The sequence below is a fragment of the Canis lupus genome, chromosome 8 (assembly GCF_048164855.1).
Source record: "Canis lupus baileyi chromosome 8, mCanLup2.hap1, whole genome shotgun sequence".
NCBI lineage: Eukaryota > Metazoa > Chordata > Mammalia > Carnivora > Canidae > Canis > Canis lupus.
Window position 1 is genome coordinate 38,418,309 of NC_132845.1, and position 12,902 is coordinate 38,431,210.

At 54.3% G+C, this 12,902-nt stretch overlaps 1 protein-coding gene across 16 annotated transcripts in view; it reads left to right on the top strand.

Annotated features, from left to right (window-relative positions):
• MAPK8IP3 (mitogen-activated protein kinase 8 interacting protein 3) overlaps positions 1–12,902 on the top strand; it is a 46,117-nt gene that overhangs the window by 3,517 nt on the left and 29,698 nt on the right. For all 16 annotated transcript variants that reach the window (XM_072835236.1, XM_072835247.1, XM_072835241.1 and 13 more), the window contains exon 2: positions 11,020–11,140. In XM_072835236.1, the coding sequence (XP_072691337.1) occupies positions 11,020–11,140 (121 nt within the window). The remainder of the gene's footprint in view (positions 1–11,019; positions 11,141–12,902) is intronic.

Here is a 12,902-nt window from a genome sequence, read left to right on the forward strand (position 1 = left end):
CCCAATTGACTTTAAAGGTCAGCCCATCAGCCTGGGTGGCTCAGCGGTTTAGCGCCGCCTTCAGCCCAGGGCGTGATCCTGGAGACCCGGGATCGAGTCCCATGTCAGGCTCCCTGCATGGAGCCTGCTTCTCCTTCTCCCTCTGCCTGTGTCTGTGCCTCTCTCTCTCTGTCGCTCATGAATAAATAAATAAAGTCTTTTAAAAAATAAAAATAAAAAAGGTTGGCCCATTATAGCTGTACCGAATCTCCAGGAGAACAACCAGATCTGACTTAGAAATAGAGACAAATTGCCATAGAAGAGCAAAGAGAGGCGCTTCCCAGCCAGAGCGAGCATGTGGGGAAGGGCCCACTTTGGTCTGCAGGCCTCTGGGCCCCCAGCCCTGGCACCTGCCCATCCTCCTGTGGCAAGAACTGTCCCAGCTAGACTGCAGTGGGGTCAAGGACTGGCATGAGTTAGTTCTTCCCAAATGAGGACTTCTAAATTAGAGTGAATACCTGAATTTCATGGGTTATTTTATATTATTATATTTAAGGATTTTTATTTATTTATTCATAAGAGACACAGAGAGGCAGACACACAAGCAGAGGGAGAAGCCGGCTCCCTGTGGGGAACCCAATGTGGGACTCAATCCCAGGACCTAGGATCACACCCTGAGCCAAAGGCAGATGCTCAACCACCGAGCTATCCAGGTGCCCCTTTTTAATTATTGTTTTTAAAGCTTTTGTTTATTTCTTTTAGAGGAAGAGAGAGAAGAAGCAATGGGAGGAATAGAGAGAGAGGGAGAGAGAATCTCAATAGACTCTGTGCTGAGTGTGGAGCTCAAGTCGGGGCTCGATCTCATGACCCCGAGATTGCGACCTGAGCCAAAATCGAGATTTGGTTGCTTAACTGACTGAGCCACCCAGGTGCCCCTTTGTGCTTTTTGTTTAAAACAAACAAACAAACAAACAAACAAACAAACAAACTTTTTTTTAATAAACTATCCCCAGTGTGAGGCTTAAACTCATGACCCTGACATCAAGAATCACACACTGCAATTGAGACAGCCAGACACCCCACTGGGTTATTTTTGTTTTCTAAAACTTTCTGTTTTGGAATCAATTCTAGAAATTGCAGAAATAACCCTGCACCCAGATTCCCAGTTGGGAACATTTTTCCATGTTACTCTTCCTCTTTTTTTTTTTTTTTTTTTTTAAAGATTTATTTATTTATTTATGAGAGAGAGAGAGAGAGAGAGAGAGGCAGAGACACAGGAGGAGGGAGAAGCAGGCTCCATGCCGGGAGCCTGATGTGGGACTCGATCCCGGGATTCCAGGATCACGCTCTGGGCCAAAGGCAGGCGCCAAACCGCTGAGCCACCCAGGGATCCCTACTCTTCCTCTTATCTCCATTCCCCCCCCTTACTCTGCCACGATCTCCCAGGTCCACTCATCCCCCTAGTCTCCTCTCTTCTGGATCAGGTCCTCACTTTCTGCTGTATTTTTTATTTTTATTTTTATTTTTTAAAGATTTTATTTATTCATGAGAGACATAGAGATGCAGAGAAATAGGCAGATGGGAGAAGCAGGCTCCATGCAAGGAGCCTGATGCGGGACTCGACCCCAGGACTCCAGGACCACGCCCTGGGCCAAAGGCAGGCGCTAAACCACTGAGCCACCCAAGGATCCCCGCTTTCTGCTTTATGCAGCCGCCACGATGGTGACATCACAGGCCCCTTGTTTCCAGGACAGCCCTCAGTTTGGCTTCCATGTGGCCCCAGACAGACTAGGGCAGACATCCCCAGCAGGAGGTCCCCTGGGTGATGTCACGCGTCTCCCCGAGCCTCTGAAAGCCTTGCCCTGTGCCGGACGGGTGCCGGAGAGGAGGATCCCAGCTCAAGGCGGGCAAGTGGCCCATTACTGCAGCAGACCCCTGGGGAGGTGTCAGCAACTGGTCCAGCATGCCTTTCCAGGCATATCTGCTGGCCCATCGCTTACCAAGTCCCAGCCATTCTTCTGGCCCGAGTTTGGTTTCTCTTCTGCCACCGTCCTGGTTCCAGCCGGCATGTCACACTGCTGCTCCACCTGCCCCATCTGCCACTCCCCCCTGTGCTCATTCGCCAGGGTAGTCCGAGTGCCAGGCTCAGCTGCAGGCTTTGGGGGTTAGGTGTGGGGTAGGCACCCAGGTGGGGTGGTGCTGGGGGAGACGCCACTGGACACCCGCCTGCTGATGGGGGGTGGCTACACTGGGTAGACAGGGCGAGGATCCCCTCCTGCTTGAACCCTGCCAGGCCTGGTCTCGCTCTGATGAGGTCCCAGGCCCACCTCCCTCTGGGGCCTGCTCTCTGCACCACTGCTCTGAATGCTGTGCCAGTTCCTCTGCGCCCCTGCCTTCTGGGCGGCTGGCACAGGGCTTCACGCAGCACATCCAGACGCCAGGTGCTTGGATGAGTGAGGGCTGGAGGGACACGTCCCCACGCTCACCCCAGCTCCCCTGGCTGCCTTCTGCCCAATCAAGGGAGCAGTACCCTTCTAGCTTTTTCCTTTTTTTTTTTTTTAATTTTTATTTATTTGACCCAGAGAAAGAGGGAGAGATCGCGCAAGCAGGAAAGTGGCAGAGGGAGAGGGAGAAGCAGGCTCCCCACTGAGCAGGGAGCGCGATGTGGGACTCAATCCTAGGATCCTGGGATCATGGCCTGAGCTGAAGGCAGACACTCAAGCAGCTGAGCCACCCAGGTGCCCCCTTCTAGTTCTTTCCGCCCCAGAGCTGGTTCTTTTCCCCTGACCTCACACCTCCAAGAGAGGCGGGGCCCCCTGTGTGCGTGCAGACAGGGAGGGAGGCAGCCCCTGGCCCCCCGTGCACACCACCCCCGGCGGCAGCGGGTTCTGGAGGGCAGCTCCCGGGGGTGAGGGCTGTGCGGGTGGGTCTGGAGCAGCTGTCTGTGCAACACAACCTTCCGGTAGGATGGAAATTTCTGCTTTGTTCTGGCGGGTTCAATAGCTGATAACCAGATGGGGCCACTGACACTCTGCGTGTGGCTCACGCAACAGAGGAAGTGCGTCTCTATTTTGTCACTTGAGTTAGCTGAAACTCCACACGTGACTGGGGCTGGCACAGAGCACGGTGCCCTCAGCGCCCCCCCTGGGGGTGGGGGGCAGGTGACACCCCGTCACACAGCCTTCGAGCGTTCCGTGAGCTCGGTCCCCGAAGAGGAGAGCTTCCCACCCACGGGGGGTGGTGAGATTCTTGAAGGGCTGCGAGGACTCTGACAAGGAGTCCTCAGCGCTGGGAACAGGCTGGTGTGAAGGCCCATGGTGTGACCTTTGCCCCCAGGCTGCAGCCTCCTCTGAGCTTCCTTCTAACAGCCTTATTGGGGAGAAGGCACTGAGCTGGACGGATTGGTGCCGTTTGCAGAGTCTCCACACACCTGCACCCGGGAACCTGCCCTCCGCGGCCAGCGTCCCTGAGGTCTCCTCCTGCCCCCGGGGGATCTCTCCCAGCTCCCCCATCTGCAGGCTTTGTTTAAAAAAACACCTGCCTGCTTCTCTTCACGTAGACTACTCCGTATTTTCTAGAACTTCATATAAATAGAATCATGCAGGTTTTTGTCTTTTTCTGTCTGGCTCCTTTTTTTTGGCGTAAAGACTTTGCAGTTCCTCCGGGTCGTTGTGAGTGTCGTTGTCGTCTCCCACTGGTGGGTGGAGGTGCGCTTCTGGTCCAGGCTCGGTCCCACCCGAGGCCCTCCTGCTTGTCTGGGGCCCGGCGGGCTCGGGTGCAGCTGTGCCTGGGAGCTCCCAGGAAGAGAAAACCCAGAGAGGTCAGGAGGGGCGGTGGGGGGCTGGCGACAGGACCAGCCAGTCCAGGGCGGGAACATCTCCCTCAGGTGTCCACCACCCGTCACCTCTTACACGCGGGAGATCTGGGGAAGACAGCTTAGTGGGGGCAGGTCCTTGTCCCAGAGAACTGCCCCTCATTCGGTGGGGTTTGTGCGGCGAGGGTTGGCAAGCTCAGGCTCTGCTCATCAGCAGCAACAAATTCAAAGTGGGGCCTGTCGTGGGCGTCCAGGTGCGCCCCTCCCTGGGAGCCTTGTACACGCCCTGGGCGCTGTACTCCTTCATGGGCTCTTCTCCCCGGGCCTCCCGACACACCTGCTTCTCAGCCTGTGGAGGTGCTTGGCTCGTGCGCCTGGCCCGGGGCCCCTGTCGCGTCTACAGCGTTCACTCCTGGGCAGCAAGACCCCGTGTCTGCCTGACAGCCGCAGCCGGTGCCCTGTCCCTCGGAGCAAGGCCAGGTAGAGGCTGAGCAGGTGAGCAAGTGGAAGAAGCCAGTGCACCCTGCCGAGAAGGCTGCAGAGGACTCCGCGTGCGGGAGGGTAATTTCTTCCAGGGAGGGGCAGTCAGGCTGTTGGGATTTCCTTCTCCTGCCCCGCGTCCTCAACCGTATCATGTATTTTACGTGTGTGAGTATCTAGCTGCCATAGCCTGTGTTTTAATATGTAAAATGTATATTATTATTTAATATGTAAACATAAAAAAAATTTTTAACACGCACGTATAGATTTTTTTTTCTGTCTTTCTTGCCAACCCTTGGAGATCGGTGTGAATTAAACCAGTGCCGTTGGTTGGCATCCCTCAGGCGGATGCTGAACCCGTGGTCCCTTTAACATGAGCATGAGGCACTATTGCCTTTTTTTTTTTTTTTAATGAGTCCAGCCTGATCCTTGGATTCCTGCAGGGTGGCCTGATCTCTCACATAGACGTGTGTGTCATACTAGAATACAGGAGTGTCCCCTCCCTTACGCTGTGCACCACCCAGCAGGCCTCAGCGGCAGCTCCGCACTTCTAGAGCCACCTCGCTGCTGTTCCGCCCTGCTCCCCTGCCTGTATTGCATTTCACGTCTATGTGGTGAAACATTGTGGAAAATGGAAAGAAAGCTATAAAAGAACATCTGTGATTTGAGATCTTGGGGGTTCATTGCCCCCACCCCGGGAGCGCCCGGTAAGCATTTGATCACTGTCAACACTGTCCAGGGGAGTCTGCGGCGGAGAGAAGGGAGCCACTCCCCCAGGCACAGAAGCCCCACACCCCAAGTGTTTATCGGTCCGCCCACTGAAAATAAAAATCCAAGAAAGAGGGGCATCTGGGTGGCTCAGTGGTTGAGCATCTGCCTTCGGCTCAGGTTGTAATCCTGGAGTCCTGCATCCAGCCCCCCGCAGGGAGCCTGCTTCCCCCTCTGTGACTCTTCTTCTCTCTCTCTCTGTGGCTCTCAAGAATAAATAAATACAATCTAAAAAAAGAAAAAGAAAAAGAAAAAAAAAAAAAGAAACAGCACTTGTCTTTTGGAAATCCACTGTATCCCCTCACTGGCCCCAGAGGGAGTTACATGATCAGTAATGCAAGAAAACGGAGATCTCTGATCACCGTTGGGTCCTTGTCTAACAGACCAGCCACAGCTGAATTATTTCCTGTATATGAATGTGACCTAAAGGACATATAAGAGGGAGGAATTAGATTCAATATGTTGATTTACTTTGCCATTAAAATAACCTTGGGTTATAGAAATTGCCAGAATTCATGGTTATGTTATGAAAGAGCGTTTACCTGATAATCTCTCTTGCCTTCTGGGAATTGGGGACACTGGCTTATGCTGTAGTTTTGTTTTTAGATTTAACATGAAAAGTCATTTTACTTCTTACCTTTGCTTCTATGTACAAGGCAGGAACATCACCCTTGTTCCATGGAACACCGAGAAAGGCCTCCTCTGGCTCCTAGACTGGGAGAGCCCACGCTCAGGTGGTTTTAATATGTATCTTGGGATTTCACCTGGAAGCAAATTGTGAAAACCAAGGTTGAGTTCCATTTTGTTTTCTTTTCTTTTTTTTTTTTACATTTTAAAAATTTAGATTAAATTTGCCAACATATAACACCTGGTGCTCATCCTATCAGGTGCCCCACTCAGCGCCCATCACCCAGCCACCCCACCCCCCGCCCACCTCCCCTTCCACTACCCCTTGTTCACTTCCTAGAGTTCAGAGTCTCCTGTGGTTTGTCTCCCTCTCTAATTTTTCCCACTCAGTTCCCCTCCTTCCCTTATAATCCCTTTCACTATTTCTTGTATTCTCCGTATGAGTGAGACCATGTGATGATGGTCCTTCTCCGACTGACTGACTTCACTCAGCATAATCCCCTCCAGTTCCATCCACGTCAAAGCAAATGCTGGGTATCCGTGCTTTCTTTTCTTTTTTTTTTTTAATTAATTAATTATTTATTTATTTATGATAGTCACACAGAGAGAGAGAGAGAGAGGCAGAGACATAGGCAGAGGGAGAAGCAGGCTCCATGCACCAGGAGCCTGACGTGGGATTCGATCCCGGGTCCCCAGGATCCTGGGCCAAAGGCAGGCACTAAACCGCTGCACCACCCAGGGATCCCGCATCCGTGCTTTCTGACAGCTGAGTCATACCCCACTGTATATATAGACCACATCTTCTCTATCCATCATCTGTCGAAGGACATCGGGGCTCCTTCCACAGTTTGGCTCAAGTTCCATTTTCAGACCAAGCACTTTGTTAGTGGGAGGGAAGGGGAAGAATGCTTAAAAAAAAAAAAAAACAGAAAAGGGAATCGCCTGATGTACCGACACTAGGAAGTGAGTTTGGTATTGGGTATCTAGATACTGAGGATAAGACACGTTGCCTGTCATACAACGGGTAGTCATTGCTCTTTGGGCCTCTCCAAAGACTGGCCATAGGGGTGAGTGTGAGCATCTGTGGGTTGTCGCGTCCCTCGTGACATTTGGGTGGGACGTGGTGAAACGGACAATAATTGCAGATTCAAACCCGTAGTGCGTACGATTAGCTTGTATATGAAGTCATCACTGCTCTAGTCGCGCCTTCTGGAGATGTCTGGAATTGAGATACCGCTGTGTGCAGGGTTGGGATGGGAGCTTGCAGACAGGAGATTTCTATTTGGGGAACTCCTGCACCACGCAGACCCACTCGACCCACACGCTCAGAGGCAGATGTTCAGTCTCGATCCCCATCAGGTTTGGTCGTCAGCGGATTCTATCTGAAGAATGCTTGGAAGTCTGTACGGACTGGACTGAGTCTCCACCCTACCCTGTCCCCGCACCTGAAAAGCCTTGACGCTCTTGGATCTAAAGTAAATGATGCGCCAATGAAAATATTTTCTGCCACTTTGAAGCCATCCGTGGATCTCTGACCTGTGCTCACCCGGTGACCAGCCCGCCCCCCGTCGTGGCCTGCTCGCTCCGCCCCGGGCTGCCCGCCCTCCAGGGAGCCCCGCCAAGTCCCTCACCGTCCACGTGAGGTGTACTTCTTCCCACGTCCAGCCCACAGCATTGCCTCCTACAAAAACAGATTCGGTGTTTGCTCAGTCTTGGCCACACGCTGTTACTCCGCCCTGTTTACTCCCTGTGATATTTGATGATTTCCTTGCATGTGCCCTTTCCGTTAAATGGCTGGCTTGTGTTTTTCTTAAGTGACGTTACCAGAATGGCACCGAAATAAAGGGGTCTTCACGAGGGGAAGAAAAAGGAGGATCTCTTCGAGGCTGTAGAACGCCACGTTGTGTTTGTGACTTTTTCCCAGACTCGGAGGCCTTGGGGGGCTCCCCCCGTCGGTCCTGTCTGGCAGGATGCCCCTGTCTGACAGACCGGGAACAGAGGCTCCTTGCCGAGCTCCCTGTGGTCCGGGGGGTGCCTCTGGGGGCTGTGCAGGGAGGAGGTGAGGGTCTGCGGCCAGGGTCCTCGGGCCTGCTACTGGTCACTTGTGGGTTTCCCGGGGCTCTTGTTGGCCAGAGATCCGCTCCCACGGGAGCACCCACGCTCCCTTTAGCAGGAGAGCCAAGAGGGTGGAAGGGCTGAGCAGTCCCCGCCCCGTGGGCCCACCCTTGGCAGCAGGGTTCCTCATGTTCACCCACCAGGGGTCGGTCTCCCTGCTGCTGGGTGTGCCCTTTGTCATTGGCCTTGGGGACACCCGTGTATGCAGCTTGGCTTAGGTGCTTTTTCTCTGGGTTAATGTGTCATGTTTCCTGGTGCTGAAGGCCTTGAAATGACAAGGTCAGAGGATTTCTGCCTGTGACCTGGTTGGGGGTAGCTTCCTCGGGAATCTGCAGGCCTGTCCGTGGTTTTGTGGCACCACAGAGCTTTTCAGTACTTCCCTTAGGGTGGATTGTTTTTTTGTTTTGTTTTGTTTTCTTTTTTATTCATGACCGAGAGAGAGAGAGAGAGGCAGAGACACAGGCAGAGGGAGAAGCAGGCTCCATGCGGGGAGCTCCGACGTGGGACTCGATCCCAGGACCCCGGGGTCACCTCCTGGGCCAAAGGCAGACAGTCAACCGCTGAGCCCCCCAGGGATCCCCTGAGGGTGGATTTAATGATCACCCATCAGGGTGGATTTATGAAAGGCTGTGTTGACCATCTTAAAAATCTGAGACTGCGCTTCTGACACAGCCTGTAGTTTGGAAGCCTCCGATGCAGGTGACGCGTGAGGAAACAGGGAGGGGACAGTTGTCCTGAAATGATGCCTTTCCTCCTGTGAAGCCGCAGGGCTGCGGCGGACGGGTGGGCGGAGGCGGGCAGGAGGACAGGCGCTCTTGGCCGGCGGGAGCGGCACCATAGCCCGAGCACCTCAGGGCCACGTCCTGGGGCCCCGGGAGCCCCTCCGCTCTCTTCTCCTTACACAGAAATAGTTGTGTGAGGCATTTCAGACGGTCCTCGGTCCTCGAGCATCTGGGACAAGCAAGGGGGACTAACCAGGACAAAGTTGAAAGGGGGACTTGGGAGAATGAACGGGTGTCAGATGTTGAAGGATGATGTGGGGGCCGCCGTTCGCAGAAGCCTCGGCCCTGGCGCCCAAGCACCCAGGATCTGGGTCGGGAGGAGGCGGAAGGGCAGCGTGGGGCAGCGAGGCGAGCAGAGGTCACGAGCAGAGGTCATGAGGAGAGCCCACGTGAGGCCGCGCCAGGGGCGCAGCGCCTGCTTCCTGCAGGGCCCCTGCTGCGGCCGGGCTGGGGGTGGTAGGTGCAGCCCTTGCACATCCCGCGGCAGGAGCCCCATGGCAAGGGGGCACCGGACGTGAGGTTGCGAGCTGTCGGCAGAAGAGGTGGCCGCTAGGTGACAGCGCAGTCACCAAGGAGGTGACACCGGGACAGGTGCGGTGCCCCCCCGCCCCCGTCGGGATGACACCACTGCCGTCCAACTCGGCGCACCGAGGCGGTGCTGCCCCAGCCTGGGGGGCCCTCCCGGGGTCGAGGGTCCTCAGCAGGCCGCGGGCTGGACACTGCCTCCTGGAGCAGCAAGCCGTCCACTCGCCCGGCGGCAGTGACCCCGACAATGGACACCCACAGGAGGTGACTGACGAACTCGGCTCAGCCCACTCGCGCCTGCCCACAGTGGAAGCGGGAGAGTGTGTTTCTCGGGGTAGAAAAGACGCTCCAGTTGAAGTGGCTGACCACCCCGGGCCCCAAGATTCCGTGTATGAGAGCGTGTGTGCCCCGCACGCCCGCGCTCATGTGTGGCACCGCCTGATTCTGAGCGACTCTGGGTGGTACGGTTATGGCTTTGTGAAAATAACCATTTTACTTAACACTCTCACCTGATTTCTCTACAGAAGCATACCTTGTTGTGCATCATTTGGTTGGTTTTGTTTTTTTTTTAAGATTTTATTTATTTATTCATGAGAGACACAGAGAGAGAGGCAGAGACACAGGCAGAAGTAGGCTCCCTGCGGGGAGCCCGACGTGGGACTCGATCCTGGGACCCTAGGATCACGCCCTGGGCCAAAGGCAGACGCTCAACCACTGAGCTACCTGGGTGTCCCTGGTGGTTTTTTTTTTAAGTAATAGTAATTAAAATTACCCAAATGAAAACGTACTATTATCAGAAAATTAATAACCTTTGTCTGTTCTTCAGACACTAGTTGTGTGCAGGTCAGTCAGACCTGCGTGTTGATACCTGGTGCACAGCGGCACCACCAGGGTACGTCTTCCTGCCCGTGGGCGGTGGTGCTTCCCCTTTCTGGACCTGCTCCCAGCTCGCCCGGCCCCACCACCCGTGGCCCATCTACTCTGTAGAATTGAGGTGTTAACAGCTCCTCCTCAGGGCTATTGTAGGAATTACAGCTGGTGGCGTCTGGGGGGACCCCAGCCCCACCCCTGCAGACGGCTGGGGGAGGAGGGGAGCAGCCCCCAGTGCCCATTCCTCCCTCTGCTGGAGGCCTGCAATCATACCTAAAGCAGGAGTCCTCCCGACGTCTTTCAAGATGTCTTTCTTTTTTCTGCTTTCTTTTCACTTTGATAATAATTTTGCTCAGAAACCTACCATGTTGGGGCACCTGGGTGGCTCAGTGGTTGAGCATCTGCCTTCAGCTCAGGGCGTGATCCTGGGGTCCTGGAATCGAGTCTGGCATCGGGCTCCCTGCAGGGAGCCTGCTTCTCCCTCTGCCTATGTCTCTGCCTCTCTCTGTGTCTCTCATGAATAAATAAATAAATCTTTAAAAAAAAAGAAAAGAAAAGAAACCTACCATGTAAGGGATAGATTCCAAAGACCAGTCCCCATTGCCAGTTATCCCAGTAGTGATGGCTTCTGGAACTGAGCAGTGATTGAGTACAGATTAGGAGCAAACTAGACCTGACGTCATTTAGATGTTTAGTGTCGCGTCGGGAGGAGTAATGTTGCTCTGTTGCAAAAGGACCAGCTACGTGATTTGCAGGGCCTGCAAATGGAAATGAAGTGTAGGGTCCCTTGTTCAAACATTATTAAGAATTTCAAGATGGTGATAACAGATCATTAAAGGAAGCGTGAGCCTTTCTGAATCCGGGCCCTGCGTGACTCTCTGGGTAGCTGGTGAGAAGGTTCCAGAGCCATTAACTCCTGGGACACTAGTCTGGCCCCTGCTTGTGGGTGGTGTGTGTCAGGGTTTGCCTGTGGAGGGTGGCCCGCGACCTGTGAGGGGCTCTGCTGTCATCTCGCCTCCCACGTTCACGACTCCTGTCATTTTCTCATTCTGTGTACAGAAATTCATTGAGTTTGAAGATGCCTTGGAACAAGAGAAGAAAGAGCTGCAAGTCCAAGTGGAACAGTATGAGTTTCAGACCCGCCAGCTGGAACTGAAGGCCAAGAACTATGCAGATCAGAGTGAGTGGGGGGGAGGGGGACGGGGACGTGCATTTGAATGTCTGTGTTGTTCTAAGGCTGGTCCCAGCTGGGAAGGGCGTGGAGAGCCTTCGGGAGAGGGAGAGGGACAGGAACCAGCGACAGCCTCTGGTTGATTTCACTGTCATTCTCTCAACCACTTGTTTTCTGCCTTTGCTCTGCTCTGAATTTCTGTAAGTATTTCTGTAATCGGCCTCACATCCTTTGTGGTAATAAATACACAAGGCTGCGTTGATGACAAAGCATTTTCGCTGAATATTGCCGTGTGGGCCAGACCTTGCCAGCCCGTGATCCCTGCCTGGTCCTTTCCATGGAATCTCCCCTGCGATGTGGGTTCCTGTCGGTCGCCCCACCAAGGAGACACTGCTCTTGGGCAGTTGGAGAGCTTGCTGATGGAGCCTGCTGGAACCCCCCGTCCCTTCCAAGGAGAGGCAAAGAAACTGGGTTTTGGAGGACGATGATTATAAGAAGTATTATTTCACTTTTCACCGGTCCTTGTTCACATTTTGCGGCCAGAGCTACCGTGAACCATCAGCAGACGTTCCTGTGATGGAGGCCTGGTGTGCTGGTTTCCCTGGTGACCTGGGTGGCAGGTCCCTTCATCTCTTGCTTTGGGGGGAAATGATCTGAAGACTTGAGGCCTATTGCAAAGACCAGCACTCTGCGGCTGAGTCAGAGATGCGCAGGCAACCCCTGGCCCAGCAGCTCATGCATGCGTACAGACACAATGAAAGCGAACCAAAAGGCCTGTTGTAGGCATGCATGGGTCAGCCCTTTCTGTGATTACAGAGTCCTCTTCATTCCCTTTGCTTAGAGTCTTTTCATATACAAAAACTTTCTGGCTCTTCTTGGAAAACAATATAAACTCCAAGTTACTGGCTAAAGTTGTTCATTTGGTGGCAGCAGGACCATGAGCCAGAGGAGGGGAGAGCAAGCATTGGGCTCCTCCAGCCAGGCGGTGGCCTGCACACCTGCCCAGCAGGGAGGCCAGGAGGGGTCCTCCCTAGGGCCTGCTCCACACACAGGCAGCCCCTCCCAAGGCTGGAGCAGAGACTCTGTACCCAGGACAGGGCCTTCCTCTGGCAGCCAGCTGCACGAGCATCATGTGCACTCTGACCTCTGCTTCCTTCTGGCGCCCCTGCAGCTCCTCAGAGTGTGGTCCCCAGAGCACTGCTTAGAGGAGCACATGCCCCTGCTGTCAGGTGCAGAGCAGCCTGGACACACGTGGCCTCTAAGGACACTGCTGGGAGAACGACACCACAGAGCAGGACAGCATGTGGACCGAAGCGACACGTGGACTGGTGCCCCTGTTAGATCAGTTTGAAGCAGGGCAGCTCACACCATGAGCACCAGGTCCCACGACCATCGCACGTCCTATCTCGCTCCATGCATCCGCTCCTCCACTTGCTGGGCTACAGGGACACAGCTGAAGTTTGAACAAAGGACCACAGGCAGAAAGCATCCAGGGCCAGCACGCTTGCCCCGGTGGAGGTACGCAGTGGGCAGGATGCCCAGCAGGCCCGTCAACTGGTCAGATGACTTAGCTGGGTGTCATGTGCAGAGCACATGCAGGGCCAGCAGGGCAGCCTAGAGGTGGCGTCGGCGCACCTTGGTCTTTCCAGCCCTTGGTGTGAGTCCCAGATGCGTGCATGTTCTGTGCACACGGCAGATGTGCTATTGCTCTTCCACACACCCTGGAGGTTATGCAGATACGACCTCACCGCTTTCTACAAGCCACTTTGCT